At 40.8% G+C, this 23,582-nt stretch overlaps 2 protein-coding genes across 4 annotated transcripts in view; one reads left to right on the forward strand and one right to left on the reverse strand.

Annotated features, from left to right (window-relative positions):
- Positions 1-1,093: 1,093 nt before the first annotated feature.
- On the forward strand, positions 1,094-5,563 carry LOC128734793 (transmembrane protein 11 homolog, mitochondrial). Of its 3 annotated transcripts, none has more exons than XM_053829141.1 (5): positions 1,120-1,219; positions 3,139-3,301; positions 3,524-3,744; positions 3,984-4,096; positions 4,148-5,563. In XM_053829141.1, the coding sequence occupies exons 2-5, from the start codon at positions 3,261-3,263 to the stop codon at positions 4,313-4,315; spliced, it is 543 nt and encodes a 180-aa protein (XP_053685116.1). In that variant the 5' UTR covers positions 1,120-1,219; positions 3,139-3,260; the 3' UTR covers positions 4,316-5,563. The 3 variants fall into 3 exon arrangements, with proteins under 3 accessions (XP_053685118.1, XP_053685116.1, XP_053685117.1); XM_053829142.1 differs by having other exon boundaries at positions 1,139-1,219; positions 3,146-3,301; XM_053829143.1 differs by lacking the exon at positions 3,139-3,301 and having other exon boundaries at positions 1,094-1,219.
- Positions 5,564-13,817: 8,254 nt separating this feature from the next.
- The window catches only part of LOC128737240 (protein FAM135B), an 80,996-nt gene continuing 71,231 nt past the window's right edge, over positions 13,818-23,582 (reverse strand). Inside the window, exons 4-7 of the mRNA XM_053831838.1 lie at positions 20,483-20,813; positions 17,066-20,423; positions 14,073-14,313; positions 13,818-14,010 (exon numbers count right to left, since the gene is read on the reverse strand). Coding sequence (XP_053687813.1) covers positions 13,818-14,010; positions 14,073-14,313; positions 17,066-20,423; positions 20,483-20,813 — 4,123 coding nt within the window. The remainder of the gene's footprint in view (positions 14,011-14,072; positions 14,314-17,065; positions 20,424-20,482; positions 20,814-23,582) is intronic.

Below are 23,582 nucleotides of genomic sequence, written 5' to 3' on the forward strand. Positions count from 1 at the left end.
ACAAATGAAACGTGAAGAAATTTTATTGTAAATTGCATCAAAAACGCGAAATGCAAGAAACTTGCAGACATTTTGCAAGCAAAACCCCAGCAGTGAGCCGTCAATTATTCATGTCAATATATTGGGATTGACACTCGCAATAAATTAACATAAATATTTGACAGCTCGCTGCTAGCATTTTACTTGTAAACTGTTTGCAAGATTTTTGCATTTCGCGTTTTTGATGCAATTTGCAATACTATGCATGAATCCGTTTAAGTTTTTGCTGAATTCCAAGCTGCAAAAATGATTTCCTCATCCAAAAACTACGAAAACACTTACCTCCTCACAGTGTCCACGCCACGCTTTAGTCCGCCACCACGTCCGCCACCATCTATAAAAAACAGCGAAGCAAGATTTTAAAGGCAGTTTCTTCGTTTTTGTATAGGTACACAGTAAAATGATGTAACCCATTTTCACGTACACCGAAAAATAATTTAACCCAACTTATCACTCAATGGTCAGAATTTCGTTCTTACCATTTATTTAGTACTAACTGTATACAGTATCGCACCCCAATGGTTAAACCTGTATGAACTTGAATGGTAGCAAATGATATACAACTTTATCAAGAACAGTAACTATTGCTCATACAATACATTTATAATACCCACCGTTACTTCAATAGTTTTTGATTACGCGGGTTACGTAACTTTCATATGAGCATTATTGGAAAATACAATAACATCTATCTGATTTCCACGTAAATGCACGCATACTAATGCAAACTACGTTAAATTCACGTAAATAGTACGGGAAAAGTTAGATGGAAAATAGTCACATAACTTTTCACGTAATTTCGACGTGAAAATTATTTTGAGTGTGTATTTATTAAATTTGAAGTGATTCGCCATGCGGATTTACCCCGTGTTGTCAATCCATCGTTGCAAATCGGGATTTTCGATGGTGGACCAAAGTGTGTCTATTACCCTACTCCGGAATTAAACTCGATTATGTTTACTTCCGTCGATACGCCGCTTTGAAAAAGATCCGAGAACTGTCAAAAACGTCAAAATTTTTAACGCTTTTTCTGCGCTATCTGCCTCTACTTTTGATAGAAAGGAGTGCTATCGGTTTTGTGTGCAGCTAGAAGGAGAATTCTCAAAGTTCTGTGTTGAAAACATAAAAATTAGCTTGTTAGCAGCTGCTTCTTGCTCAAGATGTCCACTAAACAACAAAGGTAAATAAAGCTACTGGTTAACGAGGAAATGGCTTCGCAGTTCGCACTGAGAACAATTAACTGGCCCAATCAACGGATTGGGCAAGAGAACGTTCCAAATTTTTACATAATCAGTCGAACTTTTGACCGTGAATTGGTAGAAAAATGGTTGGGTGTCGGCGGAGGGGAAGTGATTGTGCGATCGAATGGCTAAAAAACGTGATAAAAAATGGAAACAATTGTATAATCCTGAAGAAAAGTGAAACCACCAAAAAAGTAATTGAAATCTAATTTTAGGTAGTATTCGAAGCTTGTGAAGCTGATTTAGAATAGGGACACATACGTAACCATATCGTTGATTTTAATGTTAACTGATTTTTTTATATGCCGGATCGGTGGCTTGGGTGAGAGTATGCAAGGAGTCCCGCGCGTAGCCTTGATCCAAAATGTCTGCGTTTTTAGGTTGAACGTATTGAAATTTTCTTTCCGAAATACTTGAAACGTGTCTTTAAGACATAGATATAGACATAGCCATAGATTTTTTGGAGATGATCTGTATGAAAATGTCTGCATAAACCGAAGTGATCAGACGTCTAGGATAGTGATATCAGCCAATTAATAAGACTCATTCTGAGATGACCTTCAAATCATACATAATGTATTCAAACTAAAATACACATGACTATCGTTTGTTTAATCATTGTTAAAAAATGGTATGGTATCATTAAGATGACTTTAATTGTAATTTTTTTGAATTAGGTAACAACCATAGAAATTGGGTACGGTTTGTTCTTTTGGTCAACTGTATTCTGACTAGCACTTTTTAGGTTGATGGTAGATCTGAAAATATTCCCGAGAAGAGCTTTCCGAAACGTTGTACAATACCATTTTTATAGATACCTACTGAAGTCAGTTGACTTTAGTATTGACAGACATGTGACCGCTTGACCGCTCATTAGAAACCTTCGCGTAGATTTAGTTGGTACATGGCAAATTGTTCCCATTACACATGCTGAGCGAATAGACGGCTTTATTTTATGTTTACAATCGGCATTGAGCTTTATGAACTGTCTTCATCCGTACTACTCCTTCTTGGTGTACTTGGCCTTGAAATTTAATGCTGTATTGTGATGTCCCTAATCAAAAAATAAGGCCACGAGACTTGGAACTCAAAAGGAATCCGCGTTATCTGCTTTGGAGAACGTTTGAACCCTCGAATATTGATGTATTGGGCACTTACCCCACCACGTACAAAATGTATTAATAGGTAAACATTTTTGAAATTCCCACATTTTCAAATTTTCAATTAATAGTTGCTCGAGGACGCAGGATGATGCTATTTAAAAAGCGCGGTATTGTTGATGGACCGTCGTCGAAATTTATAAACAAGATTGACACACGATCAGGGCCTTGTTGTTCTACATATAGTTTCTACAAATAAGATTGTGATTATTTTATTTGACTAATATTACTACTAGCGCACTAGTTAGTGCACGACTGGCACTACATATTTTGTGTTACATTACATTTGCTTGGCATGTAAAGTCCTGGGCTAACGCGGAAACCACAAATCCAAAAGAGCGATCTTGGTGATTGTCATCCAATAGTAAGCTTCGTGCGACAGCAGCAAAGTTTATCCGCAGATGGTGTTTATCTCCAGGGACTCTATAGAAGCCTTCTTTCTAGTCTTCGTCCAAAAACCAAATAAAGCTGGTTATGGATCGATTGGTTTTGTTATAATGCATTCCATTTAATATTGCTAAAACACTGTTGTAGAATGCTTTCTTTCTCATAAATTCGGGAATTTTAACACACTCGAAGATAAGATATAATGACTTTCTGTGAGTTGTTGTTTCAGTTGATACTTTGAAACGGTTTATCTAATGATTCGTGTATTTTTATCCATTCCCTACCCTTTGACATGTGTCGCTAACGGTCAGTATTTAGTTTACAATTTGATTCTACTGGCCATATATAAGGCTAATAAAAACGATCGAGACAATAGCAGGCCTCTGGACTGGGAACCTCTGCGCTGTTGACCTGGTTTTACACGGAACAGGCAATGAGTGCCTTTGATGAACTAAAACGCCTCAGCCCAATCGAGTGAGTGTGTCTTTAACAACAATTTCGAATAGTGTATCTCAATTGGAGTAGACGGATTGGCACGAGATTTTTCTGTTCTATTTTTGAAAATTGCATAAATGCGGAAATCAACTTGCTTTTTCTGTTTTCGTCTTCACTGTTAATTTAGTTTTAGAAAAGAAATAGAGTTTAATGCCGCATCAAATGCTTTATCAAATTAACTTCTAGCTTTTCTTTCTATAGTGAACTGAAATCTCCCACAGTCCACGTCATCCGTGAGGTATATGAAGGAGAGAATGCACACGAAACGTTCGAATTGGAACTGGATAAGGCTTTGTATGCCAAGGCAGACTACATTATTATTGAACCGTCAAGGCTGGGCGAGGAAACGGGACGGTGGATTGCAGTTGGAAATTGTCTGCACAAGACGGCACTCCTCAGCGGCGTGGCCTCAGTGGCAGCCGGTAAGTAACATTGTTTTATGGCATTTAAAATGAGAGTTATTCGATCACTTTCGGTAAAATCACTATGCGGTTGTTGGTTCCTATGGAAGGAACATTATCGGTAGAATGACAGTATGTAAGTAACAAAATTTTCCTAACTCTGTACATTGTTAAAATACAAGAGGATTCTACATCCTGAATATAATAAACTATTCAAATATAAATACTAACTAAAAATATATTCCGCAATTTTTTTTTAGGATTAATTTGGCGCGATCGGTTAGTGTTTTGCACCCCACTTTGTGCAGTGTCTATTTTCTGCACCGGTTTGTACACAATTTCTTGGTCATACGATCCTTGCGTCCAGTATCAAGTAAGTGTTTTGCGCAGTCTAAATTCATGTTTCTACATTGACTGTTTTTAGGTTGAGAAAAATCCAAAAAGCCTGTCGAAAGTACCGAATGTAAATGATTTTTCTTCACCCATTGTGTTAGTGTATACCAGTAATAAGTGCGTCAAATATAGCCACCGAATTATAACCCTCTTGGCAAGCTCATATTGTGTCTGGCGCATTTATCAGCTTTTGAAATAACTGGTCCCCGATATGGACGATACATCAGTACAGAAGAGCGGCTTTTATCGAAAGTGGCAACATATGTCCGGTTTTTGGGTTTAAATTGCATGTACATGTACTAAATTGATAATTTTTGTTTCAATGAATTTATTAGAATGTATTTTTATACTGCAGAGGGAATAAATTTCAAGGTTGGGTTATGAATCCTAGTGGAAAGACAGAGAACGATAGAAAAATGTATGAAAAATTTTAAATTCCCAACCTTCTAAAGGAGCAAGCTTCTATCCTGTGTTAAAAGTAAACACCACGATGGTCTTTGGACTAGCTTTAGTAGTAAAACTACACAATCAAGGAATTATTTCGGTCATTTTAGTTTAACATGCCGTATTTTAATAACAAATTTTTCATGGAAGAAATCTCAAATATTCAAAAGTGGAAGTACGAACCTGTGATTGAACGACCGTCAGCGAATGCGCAGTCATTGATTTGAATAAAATAAAATTCCTCGGGTTAGTGTTCTCGCCATTTGGAGTGAGTGGTGAAAAAAGGCAGACATCAATTTGGTATTACTTAGACTTTCTTTTGAAACCCAGTATTTAAAGGGCCAGTACACTTCCCGTTTCAAAACTGACTACCTATGCAATTAAGCTGATATCATATTGATATCGATTGTGATTAAGGTAAATCGCTGAATAATTTCCATTTTTGTTGATAAGCTTGAAACGCGAAGAATGAGGACAATCAAACTGACTCGTTAGCGCGGATTTAAATTTGTTGTGTTTCTGTTTGTGTATTGTTTTCAGTTCACTGGAAGTTTTTGATACGTCGAAATCAGGAAAAACGTGATATTAGAGAGCAGAATGGCGAAGCCAAAACAAACTATCTTACCTTTCCAGAAAGCCTGCCGGGATATATTAAACGAAATGCATTTAATAAAAGTGGAAAAAAGATGAAAAGTTGTAGCCGAAAAATTTAGTTGCACAAGTTTAAAGAAAAATGTGTTTTTTTTTGTTTTGCTCAAAGTTGAACTTTTTCAGTTGTCTCTTCTGTTTTAGGGAAACTAAGGTATTCTCATATAAAGACATCAGTAACATGAGTATAAGTTCTAAGTTAGAGTCAGTCATACGCTTACGCGGGCTAAGCCGAAACGGCAAACGGAGAATATCTTCTACACTGTAGTAGTATTATGTTTCATTATATGAACAGCAAAACGTTGCATGAGGTTACTCGTTCAGAGCCGTGTAAAAAGTAAAATAATCAGTCAAAAATAATAAATATAGAAAAAAATAAACATAATATTTAGTTTTGCAAAACCTGTTGTTTCATATTTCCACCTAACAAAGGAATTCCATTAAATTTACACTGTTGTCAGCGTGTAAATAAATCGATCCAGATGATCGGATTGTTTCACCCTGTTTTACTGAAATATTTTATGTTAACCCTAAATTGACTGACTGAAAATCCGACAAAATTCGAGCAGTTGAAGCACTCAGTTATAAATATAAAAATTGTTATTTAAATGTTTCAATTTACGTAAAATTATGTAAATAACAAGACTTGACGATATTTCAAAAGTAACAGTCAAAAGTAACTGGAACTCGAAAATTTTGACAGGGGTACAGGTGTACCCGGTTGATCAATTGAGGGTTCAGCATGTTTACATATCTTATACTTGCAACAAGCAACAGAAAACGAAAAAAGGGGTGTCCACATACAGCTTAAAGTAAAGCATGAGGCATGAAAAAATCAAAAAGATCAATTCCAAATCTCCGAATCATTTTCGTAAATTAGAAATTTAAGATATTTCGGAGCGGGCAGGCTGTATTTTCGGATTTTTGCGTTAGCGAAACAGAATTCAAAAAAGTAGTATAATAGGGGAATGTATAGTTAATTATTATCTACAATATTGTTGAACAAAGTATAGTTTTATTAGCGCTATTTTCGTTCGATTTTCGTTTAAAAAAGTATTTCTGCCGCCAGGTTTGTTAGTATTTGTAAAAGGTAGCACGCACCTGTTTGGATTCAACTATGACTTCTGTCTTGTGCTATTATTAGTTCTTTGCTGCTTTCCTTTCCCGCCTTTGCTCAGCTCTAAGGGTGGCTCCTGTTGAAACTAGTTTGCACGTTGGCCCCTCTATTCGTGGTCCGGCACCGGGGTAGTCGAAAAAATCCGTTTTCGTCACACTATCGTCCGGCGTTCGCCTTATGTACGATGGGATTCTCTCAAGCAGTGCCTGCTGTTTTTGAATCATACACCTCCACCGCTCTCCGCTTTTAGTTTGTATTCCGCCAAATACCATCCGCAACAACTTCCGCTCGAACACGGCAAGGGCGCGTATGTGCTCCGTGAGCAGCATCACATATTAAAGTCCATAATAAACTATCGGTCTAATGACGGTTTTATACGCTGTCAGTTTTTTACGGTGGCGTAAGCTTCTTGATCGTAGCATTTTGCAAAGGGCGAAGTATGTCGATTTTCCGTTTGAATGCGCGGCTGGATCTCCTTACTAGTGTTATTGTCCGCGGTTTCCAGCTATCCCAAATACACGAACTAATCTAGTACTTCTAGTTCATCGACGTCAACGGTTACCGTCCGTGAGAGACAGGGGTTTATTTGCTTTGAACCTTACTACTTACTTTACCAGTCGAGAGCCGGGGTGGCTCTTGCCGTATCAAGAGTTCCTTTCCATAGTACTCCGTCCTGGGCTACTCGTCGTAGATTCGTTGCGCGTCTCGACACACGCAAGTCGGCTTGAACCTGGTCGAACCATCTAGCACGTTGGGCCCTTTTATTCCTGGTGCCGGTGGGGTTCTTGAAGAGAACGAATTTCACTGCACAATCCTCCGGCATCCTTGCGATGTGGCCGGCCTACCGTAGACTTCCAACTTTCACTAGGTGTACGATGGGAATCTCTCCAAGTAGTGCCTGCAACTCCTGGTGGCCTACGCCAGTCTCCGCTATTCGTTTGTACTCCACCAAAAATAGTCCGCCACACTTTTAGTTCAAATACGCAAGGGCACTCATGTCTTCCGTAAGTAAAGTTACTGTTCCAAATCCGGACTATCGGTGTGATTAGCGTTTTATACATCGGCTGCTTTGTGCGGCGGCGTATGCCGCTTTATCGAAGTGTCTTGCGGAGGGAAAAGTAGGCTCGATTTCCGGCTTGAATGCATCGTTGAAGCTCCTTATTCATATTATTGTCTGCGGTCGCTAGAGATCCGAAATATACGAACTCATTAACTAGTTTCAGTTTATCGCCGTCAATACTCACTGTCCGTGGGAGGCAAACGTTGCTTTCTCGGGAACCTATTCTTACCATATATTTGGTTTTCGACGCATTGATTTGTAACCCTATCCTCCTAGCCCCTGTTTTTAGTTTGGCGTAGATTACCTTCGCCGTCCCTAGGTTTCTGGTTATGAAGTTGGCGTCGTCTGCCAAGGCTAGGAGTTGGCTACTCTTGCTGAAGATCGTACCTCTCATTTCTGTTAGTGTAGCAATGATGCAGCTACCTTTATATACATAACTTTGAGCGGTCCGTATAGACGTGCAGAGTTAGCGGTTAGCGTGTAGAGCAGAACAGAGGCGCAGTGCAAATGCGTCATTATTCTTTTTGATACTGTACGGTGAACACGTATATTCTTGTTAAGTCGTTCTAAATCAAGTTTGCAGTTTAAGCTTAAACGGTGTCTTTTTCTTTGGCCTACTTTAATCGAAAAGTTTCGATGTCCGCTCGCTGGAGCACACCTTTAATAGTGATATTGAATAACATACAGGACAATCCATCTCCTTGCCAAAACCCTCTGCACGATTCTAAAGGACCCGAGAGTGCCCCGAAACGCGCACGTAGCACATCACTCACTTCAGGGCAGCTTTAACCAGTCGCGTCAGTTTGTCCGGAAAATCGTACTCGTGCATTATGTGCCATAGCTGTTCGCGTTTTACTATATCGAATGCTGCTCTGAAATCCACGAAAATATGATGCGAGGGCACGTTGCACTCTCGACATTTCTGGAGGATTTGTCGAAGAGTAAAAGTTTAATCCGTAGTACCACGGGCCACCAAAAAGAAGCCTGATACTGTCCTACGAATTCTCTTGCTATTGGGAATAGACGACGCAATAGAATTTGAAAGAGCCTCTTGTAGGCGGCGTCGACCAGCGTGATGCCGCGGTAGTTACAGCAATCTAGCTGGTAGGCCTTTTTGTAGATGGGACAGACTAGACCTTTCATCCACTCATTCGGTAGTTTCTCCTCCTCCCAAATCCTTGAAATTATCCAGTGAAGTGCCGTTGCTAGCGGTTCTTAGTTATTTTTGTAGAGTTCTGTCGGGAGCCGGTTTTTTCGGTGGCTCTATTATTTTTCAGTTGACCGATGTCTCACCGGATCTCTTCGAGATCGGGAGCCGGCACACTGTTGTCATTTGTAGCCACTCCTAAGTTAACTTCCGTTGCGTCTTCTTCCGCTATATTGCCGTTGAGGTGCTCATCGAAGAACTGTTTTCACCTGTCGACCACCTCGCGCTCGTTTGTGATCCGATCCCCTCTCTCATCCCTATATATGCCAGATTTAGGTGTGTAACCTTTAAGAGTTTGGTTCACCTTCTCCTTCCTTCCTTTGGTTCACGCGTATAACTTACGCGTGTGGCTAACCCGGAATAGTTGTTCTAGCTCCTCACGATCTCCTTCTGGCGCTTTTTCTTTCTCAGGATCGTGGTCAACTCACTCCGCGCTCGTCGATACTTGTCCAAATTTTCTCTCGGGGGTATGCTTAGATAGCTTTCCCAAGTTATTTTTTTCTTCTCTATCGCTTGTTGGCATTGCCCGTCAAACCAATCATTTCGTACACTCGAGATTTTCTCACCTAGCACCGCGGTTGCAGCTTCGTTGACGACCAAGCGTATCATACTCCATCCGTTTTCGAGGGTTGAAGCATCTAGCTCCACCGGTAGAATATGGTCGATTTGGTTAGAGGTTCGTTGGTCAGGTGATCTCCAGTTGGCTTTGTGGATATCTTTATGGGGAAAGGAAGTGCTTTTGATCATCAAGCTTCGGAAAGTTGCAAAGTTGATGCATCGCTGGCCGTTATCGTTTGTGTCGGTATGCAGGCTATGGGGGCCGATCGCCGGTCTATACAGTGCTTCCCTGCCGACCTGGGCGTTCATATCCCCGATGACGATCTTGACGTCCCGTGATGAGCAGCTGTCGTAAGTAGCCTCTAACTGCGCATGGAACGCTTCCTTCTCGTCGTCGGGTCGTGCGGACAGTGCACGTTTTTGACGGTGTAGTTGAAGAAACGGCTTTTTATCCTTTTAGTGCACGTGCACATTACGCGATCCTGCATTTTGCTCATCACTACGAAGCCCGTTCCCAGCTCGTTGATCGCTCTACCGCTCTGGTAAAATTGGACTTTGCCTCCACGGATTCTCCACGCCTTCTCGCCTTTGCGACAGAACACCCATTTTGTATAACCAGTCTACAACCACTCCTCTCATCTATTCCACCGGTTACTTTTCCTCCTCTTAAATCTTGGAAATAATCCAGTGCAGAGTGGTTGCCAGCGTTTCTTGGTCATGTTTATATAGTTCTACCGGCAGGCAGTTCTTACCCGCGGCTTTGTTGGTCTTCAGCAACCAGATTTATCGTTTGACTTGACAGGTGCTGGACGATTACTATTTTCCATGGCTACTCCTAGGTTAATTTCCGTTCCGCCTTCTTCTGCCACTTTACCATTGAGGTATTAATCGAAGAACTGCTTTCACCTGTCGACCGCCTCGCGCTCGTTTGTGTTTAGATTTTCCCTTTTCCCTATACATGTCAGGTTTCGGTGTATTGATCTTACGAGTTTCGTTCACCTTCTCGCAAAACTTGCGCGTGTCATTTACTCGGAATAGTTGTTCTAATTCTTCACGATCTCTGTTCTGTTTTGACACCAAGAAGTACTAGCAGTTCGCGGTTGATGAGGTCCGCTTTCTGTTTGTAATCTGCCAAAATTAGGCTGTAAAAGATTTCATTCGGCCATAAAACCTACCGATTTTTGCTAACAGGGACTTTCTTTCTGAAATCATCGCGCTTTGCCACTTCATGTTTCTGTTTGCTATTTCTATTATTTCTTTCGTAATGTCAAAGAAACTACACTTATTTCTTCTTTACGTTAAATTATCCATTTCAGTACAACTGTAACAGTCGCAAACATTCAGCTTGTGCCAATTAATTTGGTTACATTCCATTCTTTATGATTACAATGCTCTTGTACCTACTTTCAGTTTTTGTAACTTATATGTATCGAGAATAAAGTTAGTATATAGCTAGTATCTATCAGTTGATTGAAATTCCATTTATTCATGCTCATTTTTTAGCATCTTTCGTGATAAATATTAGGAAAATTTTTCAAACATTTTTATTCTGGACAGGAGTAAAGGAGAACATTGACATGGCGCCTGTCGTTTGCTGCTTCAAAATGCCATTAACAAAACGAAGTATATAGTTTACGCGTAAATCAACACGAGGTTTGATTCAAATGTATTCAACAGTCAAGAAAAAATGGGTTATCCGAAATATAATTACGATGATCTCTTCAATTCTATCATATAGACTCTCATTCTGCAGGATAACTGTCAGTTAAAATTCTCGAACAACAGCGTAGCTGTCTCTGGCGGTAAACGGTCGAAACAATCCGCAGTAGCTGTTTGAAGACATTGCAACCAACTGTGTGCCAAAATCTAAATTGCACCTTTATGTAGTGTAACGCTTCTTTTATTCCTACTCTGCTATGTATATAGTGTTATTTTCGATAGTTCCGAAGAAGAACTGCACCTATGTTTCACCTAGAGTCTAAAATGGTTGATTTGATTATTCGGTAATGCTTGCTTACTTCCATAAATTATCAACGAGTATTTTTTATTTTTCCTATTCTACGTTTCTACGGGAATATCATTAGCTCTATCATCGTACAACGGGGTTCTTCGGTGTTTGAAGTATTTGCTGAAATCCGGAGATGATTAATCCTTGTTTTTAGTTCTATTTTGTTTTTTTTTCCTATTTTTATTTGTGTTTGTATCAACGAACGTGAAATTATGCGGACAGATTTGTTTTGATTTTATTTTATTTGTTGCGAAGTATGTGATCTACGAAAATATGAGGACATTTTTGATTCTATCGAGTCCACAACTGACGTCTTTCGTTACTCGTCGATCCATGCTTCAGTAATTACTTATGTCGTTAGGCTGCCTATCCGTTAAAAGATATTACGAAACTTTTTGCTTTGTAAGAAATTGGTGTTTTTTTTATTTTTCGGTGTTTTACCACAACAGCTTTCTGACTTTTCCTTTGAATGGTCTCGCTTTGGAGGCTACGATCTATTGAATTTTATTTATTATAATAAAATTTTCTGTATTTATGTTTAATTGACTGGTGGTTTATAAATGTTTCCGTCGTTAAAAATCGCATTTTCTTTTCGTTTAGTGCCATCGTATGAGCCGTGGTCAAGAACATACATGGAACACGATGCAGGATCAGGCATGACACTTAATTGGAAAACAAAAATTACTTGTCTAACAATTATTGTGTTTGTGCATGGTTAACTTATCGAGTAGGCAATGCATCAACCATCCTGTTGAATTAAGTAATGATATTCGAAACCGATCAATTTGAATCGTTATTTAACTTTATTTAACTGTATTTAATAGTGACAAGTACCATGCTTGGTGTTGCCATATGTCCCATGTGTGTTCTATTCACAAGCTTTGTGATTAATAATATCTTCTTCGATTGGCAATGCAGATCTCATATACACTAGTTCACAAATATCTTTTACGATGTTACATAGAAGGAGAGACGTTGAACTTACGGGAGTGGAAACTTAGAAAAGTTTCTCTTCTTTTTGTTGAAAGTAACAATTTTATTATTAAGAGAAGAATCTTTCAAATCCATTAGGTTTAAATTTTTCTAATGAGAGAATATTTTGTATTTGATAATTTATCAATCATCATTCAGTCGATACCAACTGTAAAACTGATGTTTAAATTGAAATGTTGCACTGTTTATTACAAATGCAATCACGAGAAAATATAAAATTAACGTTTAGTTTAAATTTTTCTTGAAAATAAACTTTAATAAACAATTTCAACAAAAACTTCTCAAGTTCAACAGCGATGTAAAATTATGGTAAAAAATAAATGTGTAGGTTTAGCATTGCAAGGAAACCGAAAACCTTCCTGTTTACTCTAGAAAAGGACATATTTTTAAACAAATTTTGAATTAGTTTGTCGAATCCAAATGTATCCAATCAAATCAAAAATTTTGCACTTTCCTACAATCATTCTGCATTTTTCTTGTTTCTCCTGCGATTCTGGGAGACTATTAAAATTTAAGTAGACGGTTTTTCAAGTGATTTACATTCAAGACGAATGGCAACTCTCGGTGAACCAACCTGTAATTCGCTTCGCTAACATTTACATACACGTATGTGTTGAATCTTTTTATCGCTGCCATTAATTATTTTATTTTCAAGAATTTGAACGAAGAACATTTTCTTTTGAATTTAATCTTATGTCACGCTGTTGAATTGGCCTTCTGTTACTTACTTTGAACTCAATCGCGAGGCTTTTCATTCACTTCAAATTAAACATGACATTGAAACATATATCGAAAATTCTAAACAGAATGTTTAATTTATTGCTTAACCTTACGGCCCCTTCAAATCTATTTGCTATCCCTGTTCTTTCTCTTAAAAGTTCTACTCTAGCTACTGTCGTATAATGTTTACGTCTAATATCCGTTTATTCTGGTCTGTTGAACATGTTGTTGATTCCCATTTTTTGATTTATATCTTATACCAGGTAAGTTGGTAAGATATACACTTAATCATTAAATCTAATACCTTTCGAATTTGGTTTGGTTTGTTTAGATTAAATCAGTCTCATTTACGAAATTATATCTTTGATCATATGTTTATTCACTAACACAGAAAAAGGACAGGACAAAAAACAAAACAGCATTGAATTCTTGCAAAAATATTGAAAAACTAACTATACAGACTACCATGATTGGAAAACAGCCGGCAGTGAAGACGGTCCTTGTTAAATAACATTATGTAAAATCGTACCGATTATTAAAATGAGCTGCTTTCGCTGATATAAACACGTAACAGTTAACACATACGGCAAAATTTGTAATTTTGTTGACCCTGTACCAATTGTTGTTATTATTCGTTTCACAATGTATTTTTTTTGTATTCATAGTATGTACTAGAACAAGTATATAGAAATGCTATAACGAGTCTAACAGATCGCAAATTAGGCTTCGGAATCAGTCATTTCAGGTTTGGTATTTTTTTTAAGTTTACGTTCACCTTCTTGAAATGTGTTACGATTGATCACATCCACCAGATTAATATAGTTTCACGAAATCACTCATTAATTTGTGGTAGAACATGTATTAGTAATTTTAGGCTACTAATGCTACTATTTATTACAATATTTCGTATTGCTCTCTGCACCGTCGCTGTCAGAAGTTCAAGCAGCTAGCTGAAATACTTTAAACCAGCAACCAGTAAGAACTTTTCGATAAACAATTCCGAATCTAACACGGCAATGTGAGCGGCGCGGCCAATCAATGCGTTTGCTGTGTTTGGCAAAGCATGGTGTACGTCATATCGGGCTAGCGTCAAATCCGGCCGCGCCAACATTGGGGCGATGATGTTTTGAACCATTTCCCTAGAAGTTAAAAGTTTCCATTTGTATTAAAGTAAATAAGCAAGTGCATTGCAAAGGCTTACCGATATACAACGCCGAGATTTGACTGATCGCGGACAGCTGCTTTGCACAGTTCCAAACGTGCCGAATGCGGTGGAACATAGCGATCTTGTGATGATCCACACAGCAGGACATTTTTGAAGTGATGCAGAGTGCTCCGCTGGCTCAACCGAAATAAGAAACTCTGACGAAGGTCCGGCGCGTCTCTTAAACATAGCTGCAGGAGGGATCCACTTTTCTTCCATTTCTGCATAAACCACATCCCTGACAAAATAGTTTACTTATAATCAGTATTATCTCCAAGCAGGATATTGAAAATAAGATACGAAAAACACTTATATTCAACAACGGGAAAAGTAAGTCGAATACTGTTACGATGTCCGCTGGTTAGAAAACTCTAGGTGAAAACAGTTTTTCGTTGAAACATTAGTATCCCTAGCTGCAGAAGTACCGCCTGGCGGAACTATTGAGGAACAATCGATCGGCATCAAGAATACTTTCGTTACAACGTGTACTAAATTCTTCGGTAAAGTGGGCAGTCGCCGTAGGGAATGGATTTTGGATGAACACTGGGGGCTAATCAATGGGCGGAGGAAGACATAAACTCAATACTGACCGGGTATGAACCATGTGAACAAGACAGAAGCACCTGGTTTTACTCAAGACTCCATAGTTCAGCAGAGTACCAAGAGTAGACTGTATTTTAACGGAGATGCTGTAAGCTGTATTGCCAGCGCAAATGTTGCACCAACTGCAATATTTCCGGTGGCTTGGATGCAGCTAAAAGCTTCCAAGAAAGTGCTCAAAGTACTGTTCAAGGTGCCTCTTAATCTGATCTAGGAGATAAATAAGCTAGTTCATCTCTTCGAAGTTGAGACGTTCTTGTGTCGTTACGGACGACAGCTCCAAGGCGGCTTGTCTTATGCTGAATGTCGTGAAGACCAAGTCGATGATTTTAAAGCAGCGGGAATACAGATAAGTTGAGGAAGTGGAAGCTTTTCAATATCTTGATAGCCAGATAACGCCATACTGTGGCATCAAGACTGATGGCGAATGGGTTAGGAAGGCTAGGTGTGCCTTTGTGTGGTACGTTTAGTATGTTTGGTGCTCTAGTTAAACCAACTTATCGATCAATACAAGAACTTCTATATTGAAATTTGTGTTACACGCCTGTGAAATGTGTTACGTATCGGCGTAGACAACGGGAAACCTGCAGATCTACTTTAACCGTTTCCTGTGATAGTCATTCAGGTTTGGTGTCTCACACTTGGATCTCCAATTCGGATCTCCATCATCGGCGACGTCAACAGCGTGCTATAGAAACAGAGATTTGGGAGCATAGGAGGAGGTGAATCGGACATATCTTGGGGAGAGGAAGCTGGTATACGTCTGAATAAAACGAACCGTCGGTGCCTTGCGCTAATGTTGGTATGAAATAGACCATACAGTGGTTCATAGCCTCTTATTCAGTAACTTCTATTCCTATTCATCCTATTCCTCCTCCTGGTACCAGCCTTTAGTGGAGATCGGGTAACGAATCCCTGTGGAAACCAAGGTCGTATGCTGACAGTGAAGGAGGGTTTTTTTGAGCTTCATTGGTCTTCCGACGAGATAAGTGGTTCGCGGCCAAGGCTTTGCAAGCAATGAACGATGAACAAATAAATTCGGACTAGAACAATCGGAATGAACGCAAGCGACGGAAAAAGAATACGGTTTGGAAAATCGGGACATGGAACTGCCATTCGTTCATAGATGGAGAATGGATATACCATCTACCAGAGCTGCGGCAATACACACGACCGTGGGACAAAACGTGCCAAAGACTTATCGACTGCCGGCATTTTTCAGGCATCATTGACGTCAGTTCCTATTTAAGCGCTAATGTTGATTCGGACCACTACCTGGTGATGGTTAGGATGTGCCCAAAGCTTATATTTGTGAATAACATTCGGTACCGACGCGACAGCAGCCTCGGTAATTAAATCTTGCGCGACTGAAGCAGCCAGACGTAGCCCGAAACCGCGCGGATTCATTCAAGGGTGCGTTTCAGGAAGAGAACGAGCTGGACGAAGCCTTTCTCGAAGACTGTTGGAACATAATTAGGTTAGCCAAACGCTGCGCGGGCGGCCAAGTTGCGCTATGCCACACGTCCAAACGTGGAAAGTCATAGACAGAGCCCAAATCTTCCGAGAGAAGAACGCTGCCTCGAAGTGCAGCAGTATGTGGAGTTGGAGCGGTTGCATCGTTCTCAGGGAACACAAAAGTTTTTCTAGAAACTGAATGGATCTCGTATAGGCTTTGTGCCGTGAGCCGAAACCGACACCGGATAAGTGGCAGTATTTTGACGCGCGATCGTGATCTGGCCAAAAGATTCAATCAGCACTTGCGACAAACGGAGAAGAGGTACCAGCCCCAACGATAGGCGAAGGTAAGGAGGCTATCAAACAGCTAAAGAATACTAAATTAGCCGGAAAAGGCGTCATCAGAGCGGAACTAATTGAAATAGGATTTTCTGGTCCTATTTCTGGGCAAGCCACTTGTCTACACCGGCAAATTGCTAGAATTTAGGATACAGAGCAGCTACCGGGGGAGTGGAATAATCGGGTTATCCCCGATACTCGATCATCTTCGGTTGGGCGACACGGAGGCAGATTTGTCGGGTTGTAATTTTTGGGTACATGTGGGATCGAATGGGTATTCAAGAACGGTTGTGTTTTTTGGCATAATGCGATCAAGCTTTATCCATGCGATAAATAAATGCTACGTAAATGCTACGTTATTAAAAACCAATACTGCACAGATTAGTCCTTTGTAATTTAAAATTAAAAGTAAAATAAAAAATGTAATTGAAGTAATAGAATGGTGTACTATGGATTGATGGCAATACAACCTTCCTTGGTCTAATCGTTGTGAAATTAATGTCGGATTCAAGTGTCTATAGAATCGAAGTCTATAGGTGTAAAATATCATATAACAGAGTAGAGATCGATTCAGCTTGTAGTGAGATAGGACTTACCCATATTCACCAGTCCACTGGAGTTGTATAGCGTTCCAAGGTGTGGTCCAGACAGTGACAAAAAAGTATGCAGTCTTGATAGCAATGGTCGCATTTGGGGCCTTGCCAAGGCCGATCGCACAATGATAGTACCCAGCGAATGGGCAACGAATGATATTCGGTTTGGATTAAGCTGGTAAGTTTCAATATGATACAGAACTTCCGCCACTAGCCGATCCGTCATCGTATCGAAGTCGGAAAACGTATCGCCCTGGTTTCGTTCGGACATGAGAAACTCCAAGTGCGCTCCCGGTAATCCAAGTTCTAGATAGGTCCGTACTAACCGCAGATCGGCAGAGTTACCGTCCAGTCCATGAACGCAGATCACCAAATGTAAACCTTTGGTGGAAAATGCACGAAATTCATCACTGATGTGAAAATAAGGCATCTCCGAAGCAAGCTTTTGGAAATCGGAATAGATCGAGCCCGAGTAGTTAATTTGCTTTCGGAACTCTTCACGGCATTTTTCGAACTCGAGTAATTGCAGGGGAGGATCAATTCGCTTTTTGCTTTCATCTTCATCAACTTTGGACTGCTGAGCGCGGGACAAATCCCGCATAGATGATTTTCGTTCGGGAGGAATTGGAATGGTTTGCGATTGATGATGCCCATTTTGGTTGGTAACGCTGATGGTTGCGTTTGGATTGTTAAGCGTCTCTGCACACTTGGCTATGGCAGCAAGTTCGGTAGAGCTTTGCGATTTGATAACCGGTCGTGGCGTTTTGACGACTTCATATATATGATAGAGTGGATTATCGATAGCTTGGACTTCATATTTCTTGAAAACAAGTGGTGCCGCTGCTGACGGTTGCAGAATGGGTTTGCTGTACTGTGGCTGTTGCAGAATTTGCTGCTGTACTGGGAGAATTTGGTATTGATGGGCTGCCGGGATAATTTGCTGTTGTTGGATAATCATCGAAGGGATTGCTTGCTGTTGAGGAATTACCGGAGGAGGTGGCTGAGATTTTTGTGCCGTTGATGGTTTCTTAGGAGCATGATTGGGTGAGGAATGACTCTTTTTAGTCATCAAATTTTGTTTTGATTTATCTTCCACCAGTGATGGAGGATCTCGAAACTCGTCGGGTGGTGGTGGGGCATCTCTAAATTGCTGCGGTGGCAACAAGCGAAGGTCTTCGAAGACATAATCAGAAATATTGACTAAATCAAAGTCCGATTTCGATTTTTCTTTCTTAGTGCTTCTTCTAGACGGACGTGTATCCAATGTATTATGCAGAGAATTTTTTTTGTTGTCGATTGTTTTCTGCAACGATTTCGGTTCGTTCCACTCTTTTTCTAAATTATTCCAGTTTTCAGTTTGAACAGAACCTTTAATGTTGTCGTTGTTCGATCGGGATTTCATGGAACTCTGGTTACTTCTTACTAAAAACTCATGCGATTGGTTACCACTTTTGCGACCTAGCAGTCTTGGCTGTTCATTTAATAATTTCAACAGTTTTTTTCGCAACTGAGCACCACTGACTACCCTAGGATCATTTTTCAGTGTATCTGGACTGGAAGGAATACTGCTTCGTCTGCTGGAGACCCACCCCGATTGCTCACTGAGTGAGGAAGTCGATTCACTGCTGGAGTGCCTTCGTCGTAAGCGCGTTGGAGGTTGTGGAGAGTTGCTGAATGCAGGAGGTGGTGCCAGATTCGGAAGACTTTCGCTGAAACCGTTAGTTCCACCGGCTTGTTCTAGTTCCAGATTTTCCAGTTTAAACGGGACACTCGCTGAAGACAACAGTCGTCGCTGTTTACTTCGTGTCTTTGGAGTTACCGCAGGGCTTTCGGTACTGCTGGAATCGTTAGTACCGTTAGTGCCTTTACTGTTACGTCGTTGTTTATTTATCATCTGCTTGAAATCAGACACACGTATTCGGGCAAACTCCATCGGTCGATGAGGGAGAGTATTACTGTTGACATTTGAGGATCCATTTTCAACACGAAGAATTTGGGAGGAGGAATTACTCCGCGGAATTGTATGCGAGTCCGTTTTGGTGTTGAGTGATCCTGTTGATTGTTGTTTTTTACTCCGTATTGGTGGATATGAATTTCTCGGTGGTATTGCGAGGCCCGTTCCGGCCCCTTTTGGCAGAGAATTGTAGTAGCAGCCAGGTTGTTGTGTTTTGTGATTGTTGTCATGTGTATAGCTATGTTTTGGGACAGCGTAACCATTGGTCATTTTGGGTGCCCGATTTGACGATTGAACGTGGTTGGGAATGTGGTCTTTGATCAACTGACATGTGGTGTCTTTGGATTCATAGACACCAGACCCAAGTGATCCATTATTGACAATGGGTTTACGGTAATCACCAGGATTCTTGTATTTTTCTCTGAATTCGTTGATATTTTTTAGCAAGTCTTCTGCTTGAACTGTGTTTTTCTTCGGTTTTGCAGGAATAGCTTGTATGATTGCATTGCCAGGTTGGTGATAGATTATCTGCTTTTGATTGTTGTAATTATTGTAATTGACATGGTGGACGTGCTGGCGTGGTAAGGATGCGGTAGTGTTTTGCACTTCAAGCTGATCCAGAGATTTACTGTGACGCGTTGGTAGTGTTCCTCCGGATACTGCGGTACCAGGAGCATATATTGCCTTAAACTGATCCCATTGACACTCGGGCTCTAGTAAAGTAGAAACGGAATGCCGAGAAAGTGTTTTTGTACAGAGGCCATTCTGAGACGCGGCTGCCGCTGGGGTAATTGATAAGCTAGCTTGCAGAATATCTCCACCAAGCGCATAACGCGTGGTCATGAGTCCCATATAATTACCACAAATTTTTGGCATTGGTTCGATATAGCAAGAAGAAATCCCACATGAACATTCTTTAGTATTCAGAATTGGAGCTATCTTGTTTGGATGATGGTGCGTTTTCAATTTCCCTAATGTTCCACTGTGTCCGTTGAGGTGAGGTTCACTACCAGAGCGACGTTTGCCGTAATCGTTAGAGTCGGTGTAACGGTCCTCAAATATCAACGGAAGGGAACTCGCATCTCCATCTAGAGGTGTACAGTGAACCGGTAAAGGTGGTAACGATGGCAGATATCGAGATCGTCGTGCCATTTCGCAAATTGATACATAATTCTGATAATTAGAGTCATAGCACCCGCTTGCAGTATGACGAGGGTTTTCAATAACAAAAAATCCTTCTGCGAAGCGCCTAACACGGAGAATATGATGTTTCTTTGACAACAAACTGTGCACCGAAGGCTGCGTTGCAGCGGAAAGTACACGCCTCCAGTAGAGAATGCATTCTGCACACAATTGTGCAATGTCGGAATTGGCACGTGCTGCTAGGTCATCTTCGGTATCCATCAGCTAAAACATGGAACCATTGTTACATGCTATTATGAACTCTAACAATTAAGCTAACTCACCTTCGCCGAATCTGCCAGCTTCCTCAGTCTTTGTTCGGTGTCCAAGTTGGAAAGTGGTGTCGATCCAGTCAAGGATGCCCATTGGTGTGGTAGTACAGTGCAGAACTCCTGCAACGAAAGTCGTAACGATTCGAGCGCTCCCAGCAGCAAGGCACAGATTTCTTTATGGACGTTACGAGCATGCATTAGCCGGCCGGCAGAACCACCGCCGCATTTAGCTCCACTGCCGACCTGCGGTCCGAAAAAGATAGCCTCCAGTGGACCTGGGGAGTTTCCACCGCGACAGTTCAGTTTCGAGCTGCCGATCCATGGTTTGGTTGATTTCGGAGCACTGTGTTCGAGTAGAAAGAAAATTACAACTGTTTTCAAAATTCCTTGTTTTTTCAGTTTCAAACGGATAAACACAGATAAAATCGTTTTTGAGCTAGAGATATAGAACGAAATCATAGAAAGAAATTAAAAAGGGTTGCTTACGGGGATTCACTCACTAAACATGCTTTCGATTAGTCAGGTTCGTTAAATGTAACCAGCCGATACACGTCATTCGCTGACGAAAGTTGATTAAATCGTATTATTGAGAATAGATTGGTTAACGTCATCGTTTTGTCACAATTTGAAATTAGAAACATTTACTTCATTTAGTTTTTTTCTCTTACAGAATTTAGATTTTTTTAAATGTAAAGTGGAATTAATTAGAAACATACATTTGAATTAGGTGTGAATTGGGGAATAGTAGAGTGCTAACAACAAGTTCTAACGATACGAAAGATGATGATAGATGAATACTCTTTTTGAGCCTTACCAACTTTGTACATAGTGTAAAATACTTTTTCTTTCAGATGTTTTTAACGAAATATTTACAGCAATAGTTACAGGATTGTTTTCCCAATTGAATTGTGCAAGTGATGTAAAGAAGATATGAGAAATTGAGAAAAGATAAAGTGAAAATTATTTTTTTATTTTATTGAGCATGAAATGAGAAACCACCTTTATTAAAACTAGAAAACATGATATAAGGAGCAACTCGGAGGGAAGGACATTTTTATAACTGGATACCAAGCTTTCTTGCTACTTTTAATTTTTTATTTAAAGCTATTACCACAGACAAACAGACTCGTGACTCACATTTTACGTGAATACTCCAGCTATCTATGATCGACATTCCTAAATATCCCCTCTTTTTATTAAAAGAGCACTGCTTTGACCTGTAATGACTGCGGCATCACGTTGGTCATCGCTACCTACAAGGTGCTTTCCCAGATTTTGCTGCGTCGTCTATCCCCAACAGCAAGAGAATTCGTAGGGCAGTATCAGGCGGACTTTATGGGGCCCGTGCTACTTCGGATCAAAGTTTTAGTTTTTGAAAAATCCTCCAGAAACGAAGGTGTGATCTCGCGAGCGGGCATCGAAGCGAAAGGAACCATCTTTAGCAAGAGTAGCCAACTCCTAGCCGTCACAGACAACCTCGACGTCATTCCTAGAAACCTTGGAACGGCGGAGGCAGTTTGCGGAGGCTACGAGGATAGGGTTACAAATCAATGCGTCGAAAATCAAATATATGGTAAGAAGAGGCTCCAGAGAAAGCAACGTTTGCCTCCCACGGACCACGTTGATGAGTTCGTATATTTGGGATCTCTGGTCACTGCCGACAATAATACGAGTAAGGAGATCCAACGACGCATTCAAGCTGGAGATCGAGCCTACTTTTCCCTTCGCAAGATGCTTCGATCTGGGAGTATGCGTCGCCGCACAAAGCTGAAGATGTACAAAACGCTAATCAGACCGGTACCGGTCCTCTACGGACTTGAGATAGTAAGTTTGCTTACGGAGGACATACGTGCTTATGCCGTATTTGAACGAAAGGTGTTGCGGAGTACAAACGGAAAGCGGAGAGTGGCGGAGGCGTATGAATCACGCGCTACAGGTACTGGTTGGAGAGATTCCCATCGTACACCCGGCGAAGGTGGGAAGATTACGGTGGGCCGGCCACGTCGCAAGGATGCCGGACGACTGTGCAGTGAAACTCGTTCTCTTCAAAATCCTCACCGGCATCAGGAATAGATCGTGCTAGATAGCACGACCAGGTTGAAGCAGACTTGTGTGTGTGTCGAGACGCGCAACGAATTGGCGACGAGTAGCCTAGCTCCGAGGTGAAGTTCATTTCATACATCAAATTCCCCAAAGAAGGTGCTGCTGTGGCTGAGAATTAACGAGAAGGGTATATCAAAACCGCCCTTCTTTCGCTCCGGACTGGTCGTGAACGGGAATATTTATAGTACGAAGTGCCTGCTGGAAGTTGCGTCGTTCATCAAGAAATACCCTAAAGGCGAAGACGCGGTGTTCTGGCCGTATCTGGCGTCGGCTCACCACTCGAAGTGATCGTTGAAGGAGACGGAGCGCCTGAATATCGAAGTCGGCAAACCCGTCCAAAGTCCCCCAGCTGCGTCCCATCGAGAATTTCTAGGCAAACCTGAAGCGTAAGATCTACTCCAACAATTTTGTCGCGAAAACTGAGGAGGATTTGGTGAATAAAAGAAGAAGAAAGAACTCAAAAATATGCCTACGAACATGTTTTCGTCCGCCATGGCGAATGTTCCGGTTAACTGCCGAAAGACCGCTCGCAAGGCCGTAGATTTTTTTTTGCAAGTAAACTAATATAATTACCTTTCATTGGAAATTAATCAAACTCAATTAGCTGTCTTAGTTATTCCATTTCAATCCATTTTATTAAAGCATACGTTACTACTTCATATCGTTCCCCATCCAGATTCACCTCGGCACCAACACCATTTGGATTCCCACGTTCCTTACCAGCAATCATGTACTTCGTTTTGGTGGTGTTAATGGTAAGTCTCAATCTCATTGCTTCCCACTTGAAAGGCATAAAGATTTCTTCCACAGCTCTACGCTCCATCCAACACCACGCAAGCGGCTGAGGTCTCACGCACTATCCTGACGCCTGATTTTAACCCCTCCAGCACCGTACGAATCAGCGCAACTAGTTTCGTCGGAGAACCATGTTCCAGCAGTTCTTTTGACTGAATCGTACACTGCTTTAAAGTCCACAAACAGATGATGAGTCTTCAAGTTGTCGCAACTA

This window comes from Sabethes cyaneus, chromosome 2 (assembly GCF_943734655.1).
Source record: "Sabethes cyaneus chromosome 2, idSabCyanKW18_F2, whole genome shotgun sequence".
NCBI classification, from domain to species: domain Eukaryota; kingdom Metazoa; phylum Arthropoda; class Insecta; order Diptera; family Culicidae; genus Sabethes; species Sabethes cyaneus.